General features: G+C 41.9%; 1 protein-coding gene across 1 annotated transcript in view; it reads left to right on the forward strand.

Moving 5' to 3' along the window:
* The first annotated feature begins 635 nt into the window (after positions 1 to 635).
* TEX26 (testis expressed 26) overlaps positions 636 to 25,481 on the forward strand; it is a 31,311-nt gene continuing 6,465 nt past the window's right edge. The window contains exons 1-5 of the mRNA XM_047723083.1: positions 636 to 765; positions 6,021 to 6,102; positions 10,580 to 10,745; positions 16,309 to 16,465; positions 24,162 to 24,338. Of these exons, the coding sequence (XP_047579039.1) occupies positions 705 to 765; positions 6,021 to 6,102; positions 10,580 to 10,745; positions 16,309 to 16,465; positions 24,162 to 24,338 (643 nt within the window). The 5' untranslated portion in view covers positions 636 to 704. The remainder of the gene's footprint in view (positions 766 to 6,020; positions 6,103 to 10,579; positions 10,746 to 16,308; positions 16,466 to 24,161; positions 24,339 to 25,481) is intronic.

A 25,481-nucleotide genomic window follows, 5' to 3' on the forward strand; every position in this document is an offset into this window, starting at 1 on the left:
ACCCAGGTGGCTAATAGCTGTGTCCTAGCCTAGAAGCATTCAATTTTACTAAGTGCCTACTATGTGTAAGGTAGTTGCCAAGAATATGAAGATAAAAGTTCCTCCACATTCTGGGAAAAACTGTCACACACACGCGGGGGCCGGGAGAGACGCAATTGAGTCTGTGGAGATAGAACAATTACATTGTCCATCACAAAACGCAACGGTTCCTGCCAGAAACCTCTCCTGGTGAGGAGAAAGGTGTCATACACCCATCCCTGCCCATTCTTGTTTCCTTCTTAACGCAAAGATCTGTGACAACTTTGGCCACAGTCACTTAAGTTGAAAGTTAGGAAGAGATGAAAATCTTCGCAAATCTGACAATACGACTTTCTCTTGAACCTACTCGTCTTTTTGCTTCTCTCTCCAGATAGATAAGACAAGGCTCAGGAAACCTCACTGTGAGCGAGGACTATAGGAATGCACGAAAGTAAGAATCCATATTACTGGGAACACGTCTCTGCTTTCCGCACCCGGTCCCCCCGGCCTGCCTGATGAAGCGCTCGCCCCACACCTCCAGCACCTGTCCGCCCCCCAGCTGAGCTGCAGGAAGTGACCCGCGTCTCCATGGCGACGCGTCACAAAGCAGCCGCGAGTCGCGCGCAGTGCGCAGCACCCAGACCAGCAGCAGCAGAGGGCACCGCCACGGCCTCTCTTGAGCAAGAATGGCACAGCCTGGGCCCGAGGCCGCGTGCCCCTCTCAGAGGGGCCACAAGATTCAGCCAAGTAAGGCTGCAGACCCTGCCGGCTGGCGGGGCAGGGGGGCGGGCTTTCTCCTGGGAAGGGGGTACGCTAGAGCAAAGGCTGCTTTTGTCTGCAAGGGTGTTTGCCTCCCTCGTATGGGTGGGACTCAATTCATGGATAGTCTTCGAGTCAGAGAGAATGAAATGTTCATGACCTTGTCCTTCTACAGCCTTCGCCATAATTTCTTCAGATTCCCTCCCTAAACCATTCAGGTGTTTTTAACCCACCACCCCCCTCCAAGAAGTGCCTAGGAGGAGATGTCAGAAAGGAGGGAATAGTGCCTTTCCAGGAGAACGAGGTCAAAGACAAAGAAGGTACCGGGGTCAGACGCTCTGAAAACAACAGACCCAGGGGTGACCTGACCCCACACGCAGTATCTAGGAATAGTACAGAAGGCAGGACCCCTTAGTGGATCTGCAGAGGCAGCATCCCCCCACGTGGCTACAGCCGAGGCTGGGAACTTGGCATTCAGCTGCCACTTCTACCTAACCTTTGTTGATTTCTCTTTCAATGGAATTTTGCATTTTACAGAGGTAGAGCTTTTCATGCTAATTTTGCATTCAAATGCAGCCGGTTTACAAAGTCAGCTTTTTGTGTCAGTGGGGGGAGAGCCGGTCTAGCTGTGACGCTAGTGGCCTGATTACTGTGTAGTCAGCTCCATTCCTGGTCTTTCTCATGGCAATAATCACCCACCGCAGCCCTCTAGCTGGGTAATTGTGGTTCCATGGTGGCTACAGAGCAGTTGGGAACGGTTCAGCAGCAAAGTCCCTAGAATTGTAGACCAGCCAGAAAGAATGAAATGCATATTTTCAGTCCATTCATCCCTTTGAAAATTAAGGATAGAAAATGAAAATACTTAATTCATACAAAATATACTGAAAACACTCTGTTTCTATATGAAGACAAGGCGAAAAAGAGAAGCAGGGAGGAGAACCTCCTTCCCAGGCTTTCCCCACTACATTCCTTTTGAATCTCTTCCTCTCTTTCCAGCCACCTGTCTGGGTTTCTTTCACTGCTTCCTCTCCCCCTTCTTGTCTGGGGAATGTGAGAGTCCTTCAAGATTAGTTCTACTTGATTTATGACCTCCGTATAGTGGTCATGTCCTACCAAGGGCTTCAAGCCTACCGAAATGTGCCAAAGGATTTCTAAGCTCTCTCACTCACTCCTAATTTTGAACCAAAGTATACAGCTGCCTACCAAACAATTCCATTTGGATGTCACAGAAGGGCCTTGAACTAATATGTACAAAATGATACTCCTTGTCCTCCTAGACTTTGCAGGCCCGTTAGGAGGGTGCCTGCTGCTCAAGGGAGAAGGGAGGGCAGCTTCATTGACACCTTACTTTGATCAGCAAGGCTCATTGATTCTGCCCCAAAGATCCCCTTCCCATGGGCAAGTTTAACTCTTTCTGCCCAATCTTGGGGCTCTACCAGGCACTCTGTGCCACTCCATCTTCCACTGCCAAAAGTGTCATGCTCCAAAAGGTGGGACTGAAGTGTCACTGCCTAGCTTTGGTCCAAAAATAAGGTGAGATTGGCAATGATTACCATGGGCTACTTGCTATTGAACTATATTACTAGATATGGGCTTGTAATTGCTGTTACTGGTTTGAAGGACCGCCATTAATAACCATGAACGGATGGCTTGGAACAAAGGAAATGTATTGTTTCACATTCTGGAGGCCAGAAGTCCCAAATCAAGGTGCTGGCATGGCTGCATTTCCAACAGTAGCTCGGGGGCGGAAGCCTTTCTTGCTTCTTACAACCTCTGGGTGCTGTCAGCCTTCTTGTGGGCTCCTCACTGTGTCTGGACCTCAATGGTCACATCGCCTACTCTTCTGTGTGAAATCTTCCTCTGCCTCTTATGAGGGCAGTGAAATGGCCTTTAGGGCCCACCACTAATCCAGCGTGATCTCCTCATCTCCAGATGTGTCTGCAAAGGCCCCTTTTCCTTATTTGGTACCATGCCCAGGTTCTGGGGTTTGGAGGTGGATGCATCCTTTGGGTCCCTGTTCAGCCTACTCTAAATGCTTGAATCCACCATCCCCTTTAATCCTCCCAACAGCAAGGCAAACTTAGAATTATCAGGGACTGTTCATACCTGCCCACCTATTGGGTTATTGTGGAGGATAAAACAAGTTTCCATACGCGGAAATGCTCTGTAAAGTGTCATATAATATGCACAGGCTAGTTACTATTTTATAATATTTTCAAAACCTCATAATACATTTTCATAATTGTGAATACCTCCAGGGGTGGTAAAGCGCCAGGGTAAAGCAGGGCAAACCAGACCTCGCAGACCTGTCTTCTCCTGCCTTGCTCACTTTGGGCCACTCGCCGGGTCTCAGACTGTCACATCTCATGCCCCTTCCTCTGAAAAATGCTTCACTTCACATCCTTCTGTGGTCCCTGTCCAACTCCTACTTTAAGCCCTGGTTCAGAAGCTACCTATTCTATGAAGTACCTCCAGGACCCTCCCTCGATGCCCATTCTCTCATCCAGCCAGAAAGAATGGCACCTTCTGTGGGAACTCCCATGGCACACGGCCCAACAGTGAGTCTCTAGCTTGTACTCACTAGAGATTCACTGTCTCCTTACTCACCTGGGAGTTCCCCAAGGCCAGGACAGGATCTCTCTGTCCTAGGGCCTACCAGGGAGCTTGGTCCATGGGAGGGGTTCAGGACTTGACTGTAGAATGAACAGAAAATGAAAGAAGGTAGAAACAGGAAGACAGAATCCTGAGAGAGGTGGACACAGGGTTACATAGGAAAACACCGAGGTACTTAATGAGAATGTAGGCAAAAACAGGCGGTGGCACATTCTGGAAATCGGTGTTTTAGAATATTATGATTATAGATTTTAAAGTTATTATTTCTGTTAATGAAGAGGATTAATTCTAATAACATTGTATTTTCAGAAGCTGTGTCAATGGAAGTAGGAAGCACAGACACAGAGCTGACATAAAGACTTTTAGTAAGAAAAGTCATTAAACAAAAAACTGTAGAAAGATGTACCAGCAATTGTGCATCTCATCATTCTAGCCATCCAAGCAGGTTAGAATTAGGGAGAGGGAAGTCCACTTGGTCTCAGGTCCTATAGGCAGCTGGACATGGCCTCTCCTATGCCTGATGCCTTCTGGAATAGGATCTTAGCAATAGGAGGCTGCCAGCCCCCAGCCTGTCCTCAGGAAGTGGAAAGGCCCCAGATAGGGACACCCGGAGGTGGATCTGGCTTGCCCGTGTGATCGATGGGGAGATGTTACCTGGATGTTGTGTTGCCAGGGTTTTTGAGGCCTGTTGTGGGTCTAGCAGGAAATTGGTCTGGCCTGGGTTAGTACTGTTTGCTTTAGGAAGGAGAAAGTGAAATGGTGTGTGGTCTCTGGGCAGAGGATCTTCCTGAGCCTTCCAAGAGTCGCCCTCCGAGGTTCAAATCAGGTTAAGTGAAGGTTTCTTTTAAGAGCAGCTCTGCCTCCCAATTTCTTCCCACTTACTTGTCCATACTTGGAATTCTCTGAACAAAGAACATTCAATTCTACAATTGGAACAAAATGCTTGAAAGCACGAAGTGACTCTCACTAAAGCAGCAGCGTCAGAGAAGAACGTCGTTTCTTGTCGAGTGGGTTCTGGGCGGGGACACGGGGAGTGTGTGTGAGCAGCAGCACAGAGTGGAGCGTGCGGGGGCTAGACTTTTGTTAGACGGGGGAAGCTGGTGGAGGTGAATCCCAGCCAGAGAGGAGAAGGTGGGGAAACTGTCACGGAGCAGCAGGTCCAGCTGCCTGGCTGCCTGCAAGGGCCTGTTAAATTGGGAACAAGAGCTGGTTGGGAGATGAGGAGATGAGACAGAAAGAAACACACAGACAGCAAAATCTAAATGTTTGGTCAGGGCCCCATATGCTAGGCAGTGCATAGAGATTTTAGGATTCTTTGGGAACTGAAGATGTATTCGAGAAGAATACTTTATAGCAATTGTATTTAGGATGCACAAGTGGGAACATCACAATGAGGTGGCCATGGGGGTCTAGCAGAGAGAAGCTAGACCCCAGACAGCAGTATATTCAGACATGAAGTTTCATGTCTGAATACACTTTTATTTATGTAAAAGCATAACAGGTGAATTGCCCAGGTAGGCAGAATGAGAGGACAACTGAGTTAAATTTAAAATCTTTACTCCTAAGAAGTGGGGTGGCACTTCATAGACAATGGGAGGTTGGGGCAGTTATATTCTGTTGTTGTGAGCATGTGCCCCATGGTTAATTCTCTGTCTTTGTCTTTGTGGACCCAGTCCCCCACATTTGCCATAGGCCTTCCTTACCCCCTGCCTCCTGGAAATCCCTCCTTCCTGTGGCCTTTAGGACACCACATACTCTTGTTGACTGCTCTCCTCTGCCAGCCTCCTCATCTGATTCTCCTTCTCCCCAACCTCTTGACGCTCGTATGCCAAAGGCCTTTGGACTGGTCTCCTCCAGCTCTCCTCCTCTCTTGATCCCACCCACGCTCACCACTTTAAATCTCACCTGTGCTGTGGAATCCGGTGCCATCAGGAGCAAGAATCCATTAGAGCTTCTCCTGATGAGTTGGAGGGCTTTCCCATATGACACCATTCCGTGACAGAGAGAAGATGATGAATTAGGAGGCCACTTTTGTAAAACAAAGATGGTGAAAACTAAAATCCAATGTCAAAGTATTTATAAATCTCTAGGTCATTGTATCAGGAGATGTTAAAGCATGGAAAGAAACCAGCACTGTTGTTCACATGGGGTGGGAGGAGGGCTGAGGAGGAGAGTGACAATGAACAGAGGGAGGAAGGAGAGAGGAGAATGTGCCCAGGATAAAACGGGACATGTGAACCTTGTGTAAAATCATGTCATGTGTGTATAGGTGGGTCTTCTACAATGCATGGGAAGCTGGTCACTAAAGTCATAGTGGGCGCCTTAAAGTGATAGCAGGTCAAAAAACTTCGTTTTATATTTTTAGGTGTTGCCTGAACACTTTAAAATAGCATGTATGAGTTCTCAGGAAAAACAATGGACCTGTTTCTCTTTAGGGAGGAACTCAGATCATTTGACTGAGTTTTCCCCTTTCCTATAAGAGGCCGCAAGTTGGCCTTTGTTCCTTTAGACTTTCAATCACTATCCAAAAATTATTTTCTTTTGCAAAATTATTTTAATTATGAAAACAACATATAATGGAAATATTCTGGTTTGCCACATTTCAAACTGTTTTGTCGTCTTTTTGGCAGGGGATGCCACCTGGGATTCCTATGCCACCACCATGAGGACCGCATACACGCCGAAGACCGGAGCCGTGCCTGCTTTAATTCGGTAGATCCCAATTTGTGTCAGGTTGATGTACACAGCTTATACTGTTCACCTGCATTCTATTATTCAAAGTCCAAAGCCAAGAGAAAGAGTAATCGGAGAAGGCTTATAAAAATGTCCACACGGAGAGCCTATTGCATGCACGGTGCTTCTCCAAGCACCAGATAGCCTCCCCCCTTAAGACAGTATCCAGACTTCTTACAGGAGAACTAAGAAAAGGAATATATGGATCCTTCATAAAGTCACTGCAGGTCATGCTTTACAACAGAGACAGTATATAGGTTAACAGAATTGTGCTACCTAAACATGGAGTATGAATCGAATCTATTACCTAGTACCTAGTAGGCAGGTGGTGACTATTGAATGAATGGCCGAATGAAGAACGGTTAGCACTTCTATCACCAATGCTGCTCTGGGAAGCTGGACGGCCATAACCCGCTCACCCTGACCTTCACTTCTCCACTTACTGCTTCCTCAGATGGCTTGCAGCTTCTCCATTTCCACCTGAATTGTGAGTGGTGAGAATTTCTGTCCATCAGCTGCCTCTTTAAGCTCATTAGTGGGTGAGTGAGAGTGGGGTCAGGAAAGCCCTGTCATCATCCCTTGCATCCACGGTGGGTGGGAAATCAGCATGGAGACACTTCACCTGCCTGTGTGAACTGTTTCCAATAAAGATCTTTTCACTCCAAGAGTTTGAGTTGTTGAGAAGTCAAATGGGGTATGGGCAAGACGTGGCTGAAGAGTCAGGCAGAAATGGGTTTTAGCCTCTGCTCCCTGCTCCTCCCCTTATCTCTTCTACTTTCGGCAGGTAACAAGCCAACTATGGCTCAGTTTTATGGTTGGTGAAGTGGGCGTGATGATCCTGCCTCAGGTGGTGGTTCTGAGGATGGAATGAAGGCACTAGAACAGTGACTAGCATCAAGAAGTTACTCAAAAATTTTCGTTCATTTTTTTTCCCCAGCATAATATCTGATAGACTTCCAAACACTACAGGCCTGCAAGACTCTTGATATCTGACTTCCTGGTTATCCCACTGAGTTACATTATGTCCTCTAACTGGGAGATTTATCATCTCATGGTAATGATCATGCCAGCTTCCCAGTCAGTAACAGTTGTCTCAAGAAGAAACATTTGGGATAAAAGCCAAAAACAAATGGGTACTAATGGAGTCTAGGTCAGTGGTCGTCAAATTTGCGTATTTTTTAAGTTCACAGAACACTTTTTATTATAAATTCAAATGATTGTGAAAGATGAATTGCATAGCCCATCCTAAACATTGACATTTTAAACTAAAACTATGAAGTCATTAAAAAATATATAGCCAATGGGTAACCTAAACACCTTAACTTACCGATACTTACTATGATCTTTTTAAAAAATACACAAACTCTTCTTCAATAGACCATTTATTTCATTCCTTTTGCTTCTTGAGCTCTTATTCCACTCCACTTCCTGCAGAGACTCTTACCCTGCTGTAATATATTTTGTGTTTGAAAGCAATTTATTGATCACTGCATTATACTTTGCTGAAACTATTTTAGTATATTAATTAAAATTAATTTTTAAACATGTTATGTGACCCTAAGTACTGAGTTACCGTAATTATTTTTAGTACACAGTTGCTCAAAGCAATAAATATATTACAAATGTTAATAATTACTAAACACAAAAAGTAAGCTCTTTGGAATTGTAACTTAACAAGATAAATGTGACTGTTCTGTTTGCAATTAATTTATGTATCCAGTTTAAAGTGTTATTATTTTTGGAATGGAACTGCATTCAGCATCCTTTTTTTTCTACTTCTCATGTTTATTTTTCAATTTATAGATGCTAGTGTTGAGCAAACTGGTTCATATAAATAAATAGATGTGAATGAAAGGAGTTAAGTGTGGTGTTGTCATTCAAGACTTTGAACTCTTTCTAAGTTATACGCCAGAAATTATATGGTGGTTTTTATGACTGAGCAGCTGACAACTTGGTTGGGTTAGTCTTTCGGTTTTATTGAAAGGAAATAATTAGATGATATACCATCCAGTTATTGAGTTATTCCCTAACTCATTTTCGGAGAAGTATTCTGAAAAGCTACATCTTAATACATGACTATTAAATTACATCAGTTGTTCTTTCACTTGGGAGAAACTTGTTTAATATATTTTTTCTAATTTTGTTGAGGAACAATTGACATGCATCACTGTATAAGTTAAGACATACGGTGTGATGGTTTGATTTACATACATTGTGAAATGATTGCCACAATAGATTCAGCTAATACCCATCTTCTCTTATAGATACAAATGAAACATTTACTATGCATTTAATGAGAGAGAAAGTTCTACCTGTTGAAAATTAATTGATCTGGCAAGCCAGCATGTACTGCCATATGTCATTACATATTTTACAATATAGATAAAATGAGGAATGGCTGTATTGGATTAAATATTTCATAATATGTTTGGGTTTAAAAAAAGACTTAAGTACCCAATTGAATGGCGGATACAAAAATCTGAAGGAAAAAAATAACAAAACTTTTGTGTATTGGTTTTACCTAGTGAATCTCTCAAATTTGCTAATCTCAGAAAAGATCCCAGTTATGTTTCAAAGTATCAGCATTGCCATCCTGTACTACTTCACCTGTTCAGAGATACTCTTCTTTCTAGCTAATGACATGTCCTAGGGATTGTTTTTTTAAACTGAGAAAAATCTTTAAATATGTGGGGAAAAGAGTCATTTGAAGCACTCTATACTCTCTGCTCTCTTCTCAGAGCGTTCTCCTTAAAGAGGGCTGAGCATTCTGTAATGGTTAGGAAATGAAAAACTAGACATTACTCTTAGCCACAGAACTCTACAGTGTACCTAAATTCAGGACATCCCCACATGGACCACATGTCCTGGTTAGAGAAATGCACTCCCTCTCTCGTCCCCTTTCCGCATGCCCTCCTCACCCTCTCAGACCTCCAAAGGCAAGCCCAAAGTAAGGGTATGGGATTTTAATGAAACTGAAGTCATCAAAGGCACATGAAGATTTTCCAAAGGCAACACAGCACAGAAAGCTTTAAGGGAGTTGATTTTCAGATCTCCATCTCTCAGTGTACTCTTTCTTAACATGCCTCTGCCTGAAAACAAACCTCCGTACCTACACAGGGGCTTTCTGTCTCCCATCTTTCTCTTCCTTGTGTCATGGTTAGATGTTACAACTTCACTTTCATTCAGGACCACAGTCCTACCTGAGCCTACACATCTGAACGATAAGTAAAATATTCCATCATCCAGATGTATCCCACTTTCCAGATGTTTGGTTTCTTAAAGACAGTACCTAGGCTGTCTTTAAAGAAACCCAGGCTTCTTTAAGTCCAACCCAGGCTTCTTTAAAGAAAAAGCCAATATGAAATATTTTAGATGTACACAAAAGAATATACAATAAATTCCTAGCCATTATCCACCTACAATAATCAACACATTGACACTTTTTATGTATATCTTCCACCCAGCCTTCCCACTGGATAATGTTGAAGCAAATTCCAGGCATTATATCACTTTAATTCAAAATATTATTTTTATGTATCTCTAAAAGATAAGGATGCCTTAAAAATATGAAACAATACCATTGTCTCAGCTCAAAAAGAAACAATTCCTTAGTATCAAATGGCCAGTCAGCAAATTTCCCCCAATGTCTCATCATTTAAAAAACAAACAAACAAACAAAAAAACTGAGTCAGTTAGAAATTAAATCCAAATAAGTTCTACACATCGCATTTGGTGATGGTTTTTTAACCTCCTTTAATCCACAGGTTCCCCTTCCTTTTCTTTACTGAGAATTTCTTTGTTAAAGAAACAGATCATTGTTTTGGATTTTTCTGATTTCACCCCCACTCTAAAATATTCTTCTTTTCATGCACTTCCTATAATCTACTATTTCAAAGACTTCATCTGATTCAAGCTGGGTGTTTTGACAAAAATACCAGATAGGTGTTGTATATGTCCATCCAGGGCACGTGATAGCTGGTGGACCATCTTCTTGAACTGTGAGTAGGAACTGATGACCATTGGCTGGATGCATAATTTCATTACGGCCTTGCAAACTAGTGATATCCCAGTTCTTCCGTATCTTCCTTTTATTAACTGGAATACTTCCATAGAGGGAAACATTTCTTCACCAAGCATTTGATTACACTGAAGTACTGTTTATGGGGGAGGGTATCTGCTCTTTAAAAGAATTAATTGAAAAAATTACTGAATTTCAGATGGCTGTTCTTTTAAATTCCATTTTAGGCTTCCCATACGTTTGTGAAGAACTGTCCTAAGGCACAGGATTGTTTCTTTTCAAGGGAATCTGGAAATTAAATTATTTCTGGCACCAAGTGTTGAACCAGACAATATTTAAAAAAAAAAAAAAGTTATAAGCAAAAGTATTTGATATGTATACTGCTGTGAGATTTGGTATTTAATCCCTTATTCTGATTTCCACTATCTTTTCTCATAGCCAAAAAAGTATCAGAAGACTAGGATATACATATTCTCTTAGTGACCCTATTCCCAATCAGACACAGTACAATGATGAGTATGTTTGGAAATCACATTCTAAAGAAGATTTGGTCAAAATTGGGACTTCAAGAGGAATCAGAAGACACAAATGTCACCCCAGTCAAGTAAGCTAATATTTACGTATCTATTTAATTTAATGCTGTATCAGTAATCCATAAGAATGAGAGTCTAAATATATCCCAAATTCTTCATCTGTAGTTATGGTACTACTTATACTATTTTTTGCCTACCTTCTCACATTTATTTCTAACCACTTCTCCCTTATCCTCCAAATTTTTAAAAAGATTTAAAAAAAATTGAAATTCACAGGGCATAACTTTAGCCATTTTAACATGAAGAATTCATTGACAATTAGTACATTCGTAATGTTCTGTAACTACCACATTTATCTCATTCCAAAACATTTCCATCATCCAAAAGGAAACCCCACACCCATTAAGAAATTACTTCCTGCTTCCCTCTTCCCTAGCCTCTGGCAATTACAAACCTACTTTCTGTCTCTGTGGATGACATATTCTGGATATTTTTTACGGAGAATCATACAATGTTGACCCTTCGTGTTTGGCTTCTGCACTTAGTATAATGTTTTCGATGTTCATCTACCCTGTATCATCTATCAGTGCTTCATTCTTTTTTATGGTTCCCTTTTATCGTTGAATAATTCTCTATTGTATGTGTATACCACAGTTTGTTCACTCATTTTTCCATTGATGGACATCTGGGTTGTTTCCACCTTGTGGTTGTTGTCAATAATGCTGGCACTAAGTATTTGTGTTTGGCAATATGCATTCTCAAACTCCCAGATCTTTTGTCATCTTGTTTATCTAGAATCCCTTCTCCTGTCCACCAAAGAAACGTATACATTCTTTAAGATGCAGCTTAAAGAGAGCTGTCTCTAATTCCCTTCTCCTCTAGATGGAAATAGACTCTCTTCTGGGCACTATATACCCTTCTTCTACCGTAGAAAGCAATGCTCAACTATAGTAAAGGATTTAATTTACTTGGCTTTCCCTTGGAAAGGCACCTGGATGCATTCAATAGACATTAGGTGGTAGAATGGGAAGGATTTGGTGACTGAAAAGATCTAAAAGACAAGGAAGAGAAAAGAATGAAGGATAACGTTTCTGTTTTTGGCTTGGATGGCTGGGTGTAAGCTGTTACTGTTTGCTGAGCTGGAACGTGGGAAGGACCAGGTTTGGTGGGAATGGCATGGGAGAAATGTGAGTTCAGCTGAAGACATGTTGATTGAAAATTTGTCCAACGAGCAGTTGCATGTACAGGTCTGGAGTCTGTGTGGAGAGGAGAGGGGTAGATGTAGACTTGGGAATCATTAGAACATACATAACCCGTTTAACTTGGTTCTTCATGGCACCCATTTATTTTAATGAATTTACCCCTTAAATATTTGCCTTGAGATCTTAAAATTAAAGAAAAGCAGTTAGTTACAATATTATACTGTGTAGTATACACACACACACACACACACACACACACTTTTATTTTCCCTTTAAAGGTGTTGACGGCTCCCAGCCAAGAAGAGCTAGAGTGACTGGGTGTCCTGTGCATTCTCAGCCAATGGGCAGTAGTGAGGCAGACGGCCCTGTACACTTTCAAACAATGAGGGTTCCACACTAGGCTGCAGCCGCTCCAGCACGTGAATGCTCTTCCCCTCGACCTGGATTGAGGGCCTGCTGCATTGTTTACTCTGCTGAGCCCTCTTGCTCTGCCATTTATTGTTTTTGTTGAATGGTTTTGACTGTGGCTCAGGGCCTGAACTAGGATGAGACTAGCAGATGCTCCCGCTCTGCTAACAGATAGGATTTGCTTCCAAAGAACAGTTGTCCTGGGAGTTAAAATGTAGACTGTGGTTGGGAGCTCCTTCCAGGAAAGGGTGGTGAGAGGGGCGCCTGGGTGGCTCAGTGGGTTAAAGCCTCTGCCTTCAGCTCAGGTCATGATCCCAGCGTGCTGGGATCAAGCCCCACATCGGGTTCTCTACTCAGCAGGGAGCCTGCTTCCCCTTCCCTCTCTGCCTGCCTCTTTGCCTACTTGTGATCTCTGTCTGTCGAATAAAAAAAAGGAAAAGGGTGGTGAGAAACAAGGGCTGGCTGATATATTGGTGGCAATAGGGATGCATCCAAGTGTGGGCAGTTGGGTGGAAAACAGGCTGGGGGTGGGTGAGTGTTGCCTCAGAGGACTAGCACTACCAGGATGAGGATATAGATGTGTGTGCTTGATGAAGCCCTTGGGAATCCCTAGGTTTGAGGTACAGGGTGAAGAAAGAAGCTGTAAATTGAGACAAAGGAGCAGCCCCAGAGGAAAGCCTGAAAGATGTGGTATCTGAAATGCCTGGGAAAGGGATACAAGAGTGATCCATCATCATGTAACTTATCTCTGCTATCTGTGGAGTGTCCCACCAGAAGTCACTGGTGACTGCAAGTCCCATTCAGGATATTGGAAAAAAGCAACTTAGCTGGGCTTACCAGTGACTGGGAGGGTAAAGTCTTCAGGCAGTGGATAGTTATGTGTACTACCTTTTTATTTACTTATGTAAGCAACCAATATTTACTGAGTGCCTAGTATGGGCCAGACACTCTTCTGAGCCTGGGGATGTAGCAGTGAACAAAACAGGAAAACACCCCTATCTTTGTGGAGCTTACACTTTAGTTGGGGAGATGACATCTGATGATAAATATAACACACAGGCAGACTGTAGTGTGCCATAAAAGATTAGAAAGTGATAGTTTTATGGGAAAAAATGAAGAGAGTAAAGGGGATCCAGAGTGGAGTGGGTGGGGGAAGGGTTTGCAATTTGGGATGGGATAATTTGGGGTTGTGTTGTTAGGATGGTGACATTCACACTAAGACTTGAAGGAGGTGAGAGAGAAAGCCATGCTGATATCTGGGAGAGAACCTCTCTCTCTTTCAAAGGCAAAGCCTTAAGACAGGAGCATGTCTGGTGTTTAAGGAATTGGGAGGAAGTCCTTGTGGCTGGAGTGTGATGAATAAAGGAGAAGGAGGAGGTGAGGACAGAAAACAAAGAGAAGTGGGGTTGGGAGGGGATGAGGGATAGAGGTGTGCTGAGTTGGGGGAAGTAAATCATGTAGAGCTCTATAGGCCATTGCGCATGGACTGTGACTATGACTCTGAAACATTTGAGGAGCCCCTGCAGGATTTTGAGAAGAGGGGTCACGTGATTACGCTTTAACAGGAGTGCCCTGGCCGAGAGTAGACTATCAGAGAGTAGATGTGGAAGCTGAGATACTGGTTAGGAGGCAATTGCAATAATCCAGGAGATAAATGCTGATGGCTCAGTCAGACTAGGGTGTTAGGAGTGGTTGGGAGAAGTGGTTAAATTCTAAATATATTTCATAGGCAAATAAGGTTTTCTGATGTAAAGAATGTGGAATGGGAAGCAAAGAGATGGACCAAGAATGACTCTAGGGATTTAGGACTAAAGAGTGGCAAGGTTGGAGGGATCATTAACTGAAATGTAGAATATTCAAGACTGAGGGGCATGCTCAGGGGTTCAGGCATGGGAATGTGGAGTTAGAGGTATCTAAGATTCCAAGAGCACATCTACAGGAGAACGTTGATATAGGGATCTGAGTTGAAGGAGAGGTCTAAGCTGTAGATAAGAGTCTTTGTATGAGAAATAAAATGAGACTGGATGAGACCATTAAGCTAGAAAAGAGAAGAGGTTCAAGGACCAAACCTTGGAGCGCTTCACTTTTCAGAAACCAGTGAAAGAAGCAGCGAAAGGGACTGAAGAAGGGGCAGCCAGTTGTGAAGGAGAAAACCCAACAGAGTGTGTTATACTAGAAGCCAAGTGAACAAAATGAAAAAAAAGGACTGACCATTGTGTGAAATGCTGCTGGCAGGTCAAAGAAGATGAGGATAGAGTTGGCCATTGATTTTAGCAGAATGGAGTTCCTTGGTTGCCTTGACAACAGCAGTTGTGGTGGAAGAATGCTTGGTTAGTGTGAGATGGAAAGCTTCTTGAGGAACTGGCTGAGTCTAGATTTGGGGTGGGAAATGTGCAAGATGAGTCTGGAACATCTTGTCATGCCACATAGCAAAAAAAAAAAAAACCCATAAGAAACTACTAGAGTTATATTAAAATTAAAGAAGTACCTACAGGCCAAAAATGATTTGAGCTTCTATAAGGATAATATATGCAATAGATTGAAACACATCAAATATGCTTAGATCTGTGAGTTCTGTAAAACACACACACACACACACACACACACACACAAACTGGTGACACTTTCAGAGGATGATAAAAACCAATTCATTATCTTAAAAACTGACAAAGGGGGAAAGATCAAGCTTTTCTTTCTGCCTTATCTATATGAACTATGCCACTGGTAAGATAAATGTAGATGAGGGAAAATGTCTCTTTATAAGCATATTCTAGCTAATAAATGAAAAAGAAATGATGGAATATCACCCCTTTGTATCCATTAATCTAGGCATTAAACATCAATAGTTGCTAACATCACACAAAGAGAAACAGCTGTAGGTTATGGTCCTTCTTGCCGCATACAGTCTTGCCAAAGGGATTTATCCCATGTGTAAGTCAGTCTGGATCTAGCTGTCAATTACAGGAAATACAGGGAACAGAGGAACTTGTTAACCTGCATAATGTGTATGCATTCCACACAATCCGGAGTGTGGGAACCTCTTCACGTCAAATGGCATTTTTTCTTCAATAGATTATAAGGGAAAGAAGGGAACGGAGAGGGACCCTGAAGATTAAAAGACACTTTAAAGACACATTTTAGGGACAGGGAATATATGTAACTATTTTGAAGGAATTTCAGTAAAAGGCAGACTGAGTAACACCTAATAACTAGAAGGGAAAATAGGGTGAAAAGAGAGTGTTCCTTTCTAAGAGAAATGAAGGCAAGCTTGGATATTGGCAACCAGGACTCCAAAGAGAGGGTGAAATGGAAGTTGCAAGAGAGGAGTGAGAATTTGGGGGGTCATGGGCCAGTGTGGGCTAAACGCAGTGGACTGTGGTGTACCAGACACAGTGGGCCCTGCTAAAAGCACCTGCTGCTCCATTCCCATCACAGCATAAGTGAGTGCAGATGTGGTGGCTGGGTGGTGTGGTGGGCTGTGTGTGGAGGTTCTCGTCAGAGGACTTCAGTTTTCTCAGGGAAGTAGGAAGCAAGGTTATGAGAGAGTGGGAATATGGAAAAAGGTGCAGGAGGTTTCAAGTTTCATAATCATAAAACTTCTTTGCAGACAAAGAGAGCCTGCCCTCCGCCCTCCTACATGCTCATTCTGAGGCCTCTCCATGGGAGGCTGGGTGTGTCTCGAAACTTGGGGCTCTCAGGGGAGGCAACAGCTATCTGCTTGGGCACTTAGAGCCAAAGCTAGCATGGGTCTTCTCCTCTGGTCTTGGCTGGAGATTTCTGGTTGCAAGTACAACTCTTTGGACTTTGCAGTCACTTTTTCTTGTCTCAATATGAAAAAGTCAAAGAAATTACAAAGTACCTGTGTTACAGCTGCGTAAATTGTTGGTTCCTGTTGACAGGAACCAACAGTGTGGTAGCGGGGTGTAAAGGACCCAGAGGAATATGTACACACAGATATTCAGAGTCTTCATTCAATTAGGGGAACCCATATGGATTTTCTTAAAAACTGTGTTTGTATTCATAGGACGTCTTTCCCTGGACACTACCTCAAGGTCAACCAGCAGCATCAATAAAGAGCTATCTCCCTTGGAAAATCGCTGCTACAGAGGAAGAGGTTAGGAAGGCAATATCAAATCAGTTTGTTACCAATACTAGAAGAGATTTTGTGGACAAAGCAAAAGGTAAACGTGTTCATTTTTCTCCTTTTCCTGGTTACGTGTTGTGCACTGGCGTTACTGTGGTGAACACCCCAGATGCAGTGTCTTCTCTCAAGGAACTCACAATATAGACACAGAAAAAGGCAATTTGGTAAACAAAGACAGTCAAGTATGAAAAGGTGCACCATGTGGAAAATGCTGTGGGTACATGCAATAGGACATGTAGCCCAAAGGGACAGCCTTCCTGGGCCTGAAAAACGAGGATGGAAGAACGTGGAGAAGATGAAGTGGTCAAGTGAAACATGCTGTTTCCAGTTATTGTTATTTTTAAAAATTGAAACGTACTTCTATTAAACTAATGCATGTATACAGTGAAATCAAATTGTAGCATAAGGGCTTATTACAAAATAACAGCCGTTCTTTGACCCCATTGATAATCAGTTCAATCCTTTTAACTGTTTCTTATGTAATCCTCTATATTTTAAAATTTTATGCATATACTGCTATTTTCTTTTTAAGATTTTATTTATTTATTTGACAGAGACATAGCAAGAGAGGAAACACAAGCAGAGGGAGTGGAAGAGGGAGAGGCAGGCTTCTAGCTGAGCGGGGAACCTGAAGCAGGGCTTGATCCCAGGACTCTGGGATCATGACCCAAGCCAAAGGCAGACACTAACACCTGAGCCACCCAGGCACCCCTATACTGCTATTTTTGATTCATCAATTTTAGACATTATTATTATTGACTTCCTGTTATGGTGGTTAAGGATTTGGCTCTCCTGTAACTCTTTCTCACACCCCTTCCATCCATTCTCTCAAAAATTATATTACAAATTCTTGCTTAATTCATTGCTAATATTTATATTATGATGATATGAAGATACGATTATGTAATCATTCACCACTGAGCCAGGTGGTACTTTATGATTGTTTCCTTTCCTTTACATTTTCTTTTTTTTTTTAATTTTGTTTTTTTACCAGAGTTAATAATTGACTTTTTTATATATATATATATATATATATGCTTAGTCTTCTATGTTCCTGTCACTACTTTTTTCCAAATACTTTGTCACATACTTACCAGGATTTTTTCCAAACACAGTTTCAAACATTCTACCACTTCCAGTAGTTTTCCTATAGGTCATCTTTCTGACACCCTTCATCATTTTCCTCTAACCTAGACTGGTTTTTTTGTGGGTTTGCTGACCAACTGTACCCTGGGACTTCCTTTTTCATCATTCTGGGAGTTGCTTTGGCCTCTGCCTGCATTGGATCTTGTTTCCTCTTCTTCATTCTTATCCCTCTTCCCTGGTTTTGGTGAACCACATCTTCTAGTAGTTTCCTAAGAAAGAGTGCATGGGAGGAACTTTTTTGAGTGTGTGCTTCCCAATTTGGAAATATCCTTTTCTCTTCCTTATATTTGTCTGATAGTTTGGCTGGATATAAAATTCTAGGTTGATAATCACTTTCCCTAAGAATCCATTCCTCCAAATGTCTTCTAGCATCCAGGATTTCTTTTGTAGAAGACTGATGCCATTTTGATTCCTGACCCTGTTGTATTTTTTTTTCTGAAAGCACGTAAGATCCTTTCTTTATTCCTGACATTTAAATTTCACAACTGTATGCACTAGTAATAATCTTTTGCCAATGATTATGTTGGACATTCAGGGGGTCTCGAAGCTATAGTCATGTCCTTCAATTCTGGGCATTGTTTCCTGCATAGTTCCTTCCTACTTTTTTCCCAACTCTTTTTTCTGTTCTCTTCTGGGACTCTTATTTGTTGGATTGATCCTCCAATTTTCTTACCTTTTCTCTCCTAGTATCTTTCTCTTTGTATCTTTCTTCTGCTAACTTGAAAAATTCTTTACCTTTTAATGTAATTCTTCTGTTGAATTTTTAGTGTCCAATCTCTTATTCTCCTTCTTGCTAATTTTTTTGTTTGATGAATAAAATTAATAAGGATATTTACTGCAATATATAGACCCCTGCCCTCAACACGATTATTTTTTTAAACAGCATTCTGTTTTTGTTTTATATATGTAGTAATTCTTACAAATTTTACGATATTTATGATATACTTAATTTTCAACATTTTCATCTATTCCTTGCTTTGTCTCTATTTTCTCTGAATGTTTTAATGGTCTAATGAAAATCTGATCTTTTCAAATTTACAAGAGAGCAGAGGCAGATTTACTATGATGCTTATAAAACTTGTCTCAATTCTGTGGACACTTCTGTTTCTTGATGTGAGTATATGGAAAATATTAATCTCTAAGGTTCACCAAACCTACAAGGGAGATACTCAAATCTGATTGGAAGCTATATACAGAGATGGTGTTTGTTAGCTGGTGCTTGTTTTAGGTGGTTAGGTGATAAGCTTTTTGTTGGGAAACCTGCAAATGCCTGAATTTTAGGTCAGTTTCTCCAGGAAGACAAACACTTGGCTGTTGGCATTCTGAGAGTAGGATTGGGGAAGTAACTGGGATCTTTTTGCTTGCTGTGCAAATTCTCACCGAACCCTTCTTTTTCCTTTTTAGCATCCCACTATACCCACCTCCCACTGTGCCTGATGTTGTGGCATCCCAAGCTTCTTTGGTTCAGTTTTGCACCTAATAAACTTCTGGTTAGGAAAGGACAGTCAAATGACTCATGAAGTTAAGAAGATGATGCAGAAACTCTATTCACTCCTTCACCAGGAGTAAACCTTCACCAGGCCTCTTGTTTTCAGCCTGAGCTGCAGTATCCGCCTTCCCCTGCACCTGTTACAGAAACCTTGGGGTTCTGTAGTGTGGCTGAGCTCACTGTTTCGTTATACTCTTCAGCAGTCACTTAGTTTTAGCTTCCTCTAATTTGCTAGTTAATTCAACACATCTGTATTTGACTTACATCTTCTAAAAATGTGTTGACCTCTAATCTATCATTCTGGTGAACTTTGGGGAAGGAGGAGTAAAATATAATATAGATGATCTTTTATGAATCTAAATTGGATCATATTATCCTGTTGCTTTATTCACTGGCTTTGCATTGCACTTTGAATAAAATCCAACCTTCATTTCCTTCTTTCTGTTCATTCTGTCATATGAGGCTGGCCTGGACCTTGCTTCCCTCTTCACTGTTCTTTCTCACTCCATCTTCCTCATTCACCAGACTCCAGTCTCATGGAGTCTCATTCAGTCTCATCTTAAACTCCTATAAGATGCCATTTTTTCCCCCACCTTCAGCCAGTGTGGAGACTGCCCCCTTTGCCTGCATTGTTCTTCTTCCCGCTCCTTCTGTGATTTTACTGTGTCATTCTATAGATGCCAGCTTAAATGTCACCTTGCCTGTGAGAGATTTCCTTACTATTTTATCTGAAGAGGTGTGCCACCCCCTCATTTGTTACCTTCTCGCTCCTTGCACTTTGCAGTCATTTGTTTACTGATTCTTATTTTTTTGTTGTTTTTGTTTTGCTCTTTCCTCCACTATTCAACGGGTGCCCCAAAAGCCTTTATTCACTCAGAATCTAGTGCAATATATATAGTCCAGTCCTGGTGTATAGGAGATGCTTTGCAAATATTTGCTGAATGATGGAAAAAAAATATATTGGAAGTGCACTTTTTGAAGTTAGATGAGTATAGAATCAAAAGACCTCCATACTTCAGATAAACATTAAGGGTGATGGGAAGACATTTGAAATGTCAGCATTCTTAAAAGATGTCTTCAAGCTTCTAATCAAAGTCCTTTCAGTGTGTGCAAATTATCATTTCCCCATGTGTAGATAAATACCCAAGACCTGCCAAGAGTCTCTACTAAATCTCTCAGCTCCATCTGCTTCTCTTCCTCCCCAAAGCCACTGCTATCCGTGTCTCCTCCTTGGATGACCTCTAATCCAGCTCCCTTTCCAGTTTCGTTGCCTCGAATTCATAGCCCATCCTATAGCCATAGTGAGTTTCCAGATGTGCAAATTGATATCACCTTCCAGTTGAGAACCCTTCATTGATTCCCCATTGTCCTCAGGATAAAAGCTAAATGCTTTAATGTGAGTCTGTACAATCTGGTCTCTGCCTGCCTGCCATGCCAGCATTCTCAACCTCGACAATCCCCACTCTCCCTGCAAGACTGACTGCCCTCCTTTCTCCAGACTCACCATGCCCCCAGCAGCCTTATGCTTTTTGCACACACTGCTTCCTTCCTGTGGAACACCTGTCCTTCTCTTCTTTTAGCCTATGTCTATCCATAAGTTAAGTCTAAATATAGGCTTCATTTCTCTCCTGGGAATCTTCTCTGATCCTCCAAGTTTGGATTGGTGGCCCTCCTATATGTTTTTATAGATCTTATTCTTATCTCTTTTGCAGGGTTTATCATCTAATATTGTAATTTTTTTTCTTTTTGGTATCTCTTTCTCTAATGCTTTAAGCGTCTGGAACATAGGGACCATATCTTATCTTTGTATCCTCATTATGGAATTAAGCAAATGAAAGGGAAGCACTAAAGGGTGCTTGTTTTCAGATTCAGGCTTGGAGAACTTGGCTTTGATGAATTGGAACAGCAGGCAGAGATAGTAGAACTAGTTCTCACTTGGCTATATAGATTATGTGCCAGTGGTCCCACTGGTTTTGAGTAGTCTTTGCTGTAGATGTACTTTTGAATTGGGCCTTTCTGCAAATACCATAATAATCTCCAATGGGCCAGTTTCCCTCTTTGGGCTATAGCTACATTAGTGTAATATCACTGTTATCAAGAGAAAAAGAAACAGTGGGAGCTGAGCTCCTGAGGAACAGGGATGGCTCCCTGGGAGGGATCTGGGCCTTGGAGGTGCAGTTAGCGTTGGGTCTGGTTAGCTGTGAGTCATGGTTATCCTGTCCGTCCAAACTTCAATACCACTATGAGGACTTCAGGGGTTGGTGGGATCCTTTGTATCAAGAACTTCTTTTCTTAATAATGCTGAAGGAACTCATTAACGTGAAATTTTAAAAAGGCAATAAAAGCATTAATTGAGAAGAACTAAAGATTTTACTGTAAGCATATATCACATAGTCACTAGAGTGTGGTTCAGGTTTCTGTTCTTTTTTCTTTCATTCCCTCATTAATAAACATTTAGTGAGGCCTGTTACTTTATTAAGTGCTAAGGTATCAATGAAGAGTAAGACTTAACTTTATCTTCAAAGGAACTCAGGGAATCTAGATCTGAGTTTTGTCTTTTCTGGGTCCTCATCTCCAGGGGCTCCACTATGCTGGTTCATCGTGGTGTATGTTGTAAGGACCTATTTAGCCAGAGCAGCTCCATCCTGACCCTGCCCCCCCCCGCCCCCCCAGGGAACTTACTTAAAAACAAGTCCCGGAAACCAGTCCCAGGTAACAAAGCCCAAATACAAGGGTGGGTCAGGCTAAGTGGAGGTATCCAATCGATGGGGGTGCGTACTGTCTCCCTAGCTACCAAAGAGTATGGGCCCCGCCCTTTGAGTGCCTTTTGGGCGCCAATTCTGACCAAGGTGATAGGCTAGTTCAAATATCTACTATTGGGTAAATTGTAATTCAATTGGTCACTTATGTGTGACCTAGCAGGACTATGCAGCTTTCTCTCTGTTACAATTTCATTGGCCACCTGTGCATGGCCAGGCCCAACCACATGGCCATTGCCCTTAAAAGTTAGTCTATAAGGCAGAGAGAGGGCGCCTCTTTGCAGAAGACAGCACTGGCCAGTCAGTTTGATTCTCCATGCTTGGCGCAAAATAAAGCTTTGCTTGACCTTCGCTTTGTATCAGTCTCGCTCCTTTGACCATGGACCCAACAACGTAGACCGGCCCCTCAAGACCCTTTGCAAACTGACCCTCACCTCTCCTCCTTCACCTCAGCTGCTTCTCCCTGACCTGCATACCTTATCCTCTTACCAGCCAGACCATACTTCACAAACACACTGTGTACCTTCTGCTTCTCCTTCTGCTTCAGTGTTGACGTCATCAAAGCTCATCTTTGCCGTGTTTGCCTTTTAATTCATGTCTTCCTTCCCTCTCCTTTGTATTCTCTCTGGCCTTCTGTAGCACCTACTGAAGGCTCCAAGGGAGTGATTCTTAAGCATATGGGGAGCTTGTTCACAGTGTAAGTGTCTGGGTCCCACTTCTAGAGCTTCTCAATGTCTGGGATGAGGTTCAGGAAGTTTGTTTTGGAAAAACCTTCCTGGGTAAGTCGGATATAGTATCTCCGTGTGAGAACCATGGTTCCAAGTGTTAGGTTTAAGACATCACATTCCATATCTGTTTTTCCTGTATATATCTTTCTAATCACACTAGTTTGAAGTTGTCTCAAGGTAGAACATTGACTAAATAATTTTTTATTTTGGCACAGAATACATATAGGAACTGAAAACATTTTGCTATTAAGTGGTAGCTCTAGGGAAGAGGGATAAGCGTATGTATCAAGTACTTCAATGGGAATTTGTTTTTCTCTTATAAAACTCTTAGTAATTTACAAAAACCAAGTTACAGGTGGTGCTTGCCAAGAACAATGCCAGATGATTTTTCAAAATATCTTGAGATGTCCCAATATTAAGTCCTAGAGTTGCCTCTTCTATATAACCTTGTCTTCTCCTTGGGGAGTGTATGAGGTCATTATGAGGCCCATTGAGTATCACATCCTCTTTTCCTGACTCATCTAAATGAAGAGACAGCATGCAGTGAAACTTTCTCTCACTGTTCTGGTCTAGACAGAGATAATTTTTTAAAAAATCAATAGTAAAACACTCTTGGATGCCAGTAGATAACATCATATACTGTTTGATGTACATTTGAATTTATTTTGAAAAGACCTATCGAAAAATGAGTTCAGAACAAGATTCAAGTTTAGTTTCAATAGTAATTGGCGCTATTTGGATATTGTGTTTGATACCCATATTTTTAACACTTTTGTCCTGAATAAAGTTGGTGTTATAAGATGTGCTTCTGAACCAACACTATAGCAAGAATTAAGGATGAACTCACTCTAAGGGACATGTCTTGCAACTCCTCTAATAATCTGGCAGTGCTTGTGGAACCTGGCATTTAGTCAGTGCTTCCTAGATATTTAATGAATAGTTGTTAGTGGAGTTGTTTCAAAGAACTAATAGTGCAATTGTCCATTGATGACAGCAACATTACCTAATCCTCCAGCAATAAGGGGTAAGCTTCAAGTGGTGGTTTTCCAGATAATGCGAATGATATGCATTGCCCCATCTAGAGTGCTGTGAGATCTAACCAATAAAAGTAAAGGATGACCTGTTAAATTTGAATGATTATATATAGTAGATAAACAATGAGTGCATGTACACACTTATGCCAAGAAATTTTTCATTATTTATCTGTAATTCAATTTAACTGGCATCCTATGTCTTATATGTCAACCCTAGCCTTACCTAAACTCTCTCACTCTGCTCCCCACACCTGCCCCAGGACTAGGCAGGCCTACTGGATTGAGGAATGCCTTCTGTGTCCCCCTAGCAGAACAAAAGAGCACTCCTAACTGACCTACAGTATCTTCATTAGAAGCTGCTTCTGATCATTGGAGCATACACTTCCTGTGCCTGATAAAGCAGAAAATTATTTCTTGGTTGAAGGATCCATAAAAACTACATTGTTTGTACCTCTAAATACAAGAAGAGCAGGTTTAGTGTGACCAGTTGGAAGGTACTGCCAGAAGCAAAATGGGAAAATAGGACTCTTATTTTAAATAGCTTACAAGGACTTCTACACTTGTAACCCCACCCCAGCTCAGAAGATTAATGAAAGTTCTCCGATGTCTCTGGAATGGAAAAATTTACTTCCCCGACCCGCAGACACTGAATTTCGACGGAATTACCAAGTTCCAGCTAAAATTCCTGAGTTGCAGGATTTTAGTTTCAAATATGGATGCTACTCAAGCCTACCAGTTTCTTCTCAGGGTCTAGGTAAGTAAGTACTTTGTAGCTTTGAAAGCAACTTCAGAGATTCTGTTCTTGTTCCAAGATTCTTCGGCACGCAGGGCCCCAGCAGGTAATCCTGGTAATAGTTAGGAAGAATGCCAGTTATCTCTGCATCCCTGCAAGGAATCAAAACTCTGTCTAGCTTCAAACCCAAGGAATGAGTAAGTCTTGGAAAAGAACTGATTGCATATGCTATGAAATGAATATATGCTCTGCCTTGTGGTGGGGAGGCGGCGGGCGGGGGGAAAGCAGTTGTTGGAATTGGAAAACAAAAGGAAGGCTCCAGTTGTTATAAAATTACCAAAGAAGAGACTGGGTAGGATTCAAATTAGACTTGTCAGTTATCCACTGGAGGTTTAACCACATGGTACATCTATCAAATATCTTCAGATTTGACAACCATTCTAATGATCCTGATTCCTACTGTTTTCAACAGAGGTTTTTAAAAGTCCCATGGCCAAGCCATCTCGAAGCTACTGGTTAAATGTATAATTTGGTGTCAGTCTGAGATAGTGATCTATTCCTGGCATGGAATTGGAACCAAGTAGTGCTGTAGACAAAAATCACAGGGATAGAAACTTAGCATCTCGAGGTTAGAAGACAGCCTAGAAATCACCTCATCCAGATCCTCACACCATATGGGAATCCCCTTTATCCCATCCTTGCCAAGGGGTGATGTCATCACTTTCGGGGGGAGTGCCCCACCCCCAAGACAACGTTTTCATTTTTGGATACTGTTGGAAAGTTCTCAACAGCTGGAACCTCCCTTGCTTAAACTTTGGCTTTGGCTTTGGTTCTACTTCCTTCCACCAGCTGGCAGTCCCTGTAGAAGGGACATATAGGATCAAAAGCAGTATTTAAGGTGTCCTTAAGATTTACAAAGGTTGGGCATGTTGTAGAAATTAGGGTCTTCCATCACGTTTTCATTGCTTTTTTTTTTTTTTTAAAGATTTTATTTATTTATTTGACAGACAGATCACAAGTAGGCAGAGAGGCAGAGGGGAAAGCAGGCTTCCCGCTGAGCAGAGAGCTGGATGTGGGGCATGATCCCAGGCCCCTGAGATCATGACCTGAGCCGAAGGCAGAGGCTTAACCCACTGAGCCACTCACCAATTTTTTGCCCCAATA

Source organism: Lutra lutra, chromosome 3 (genome assembly GCF_902655055.1).
Source record: "Lutra lutra chromosome 3, mLutLut1.2, whole genome shotgun sequence".
Classification (NCBI taxonomy): Eukaryota; Metazoa; Chordata; class Mammalia; order Carnivora; family Mustelidae; genus Lutra; species Lutra lutra.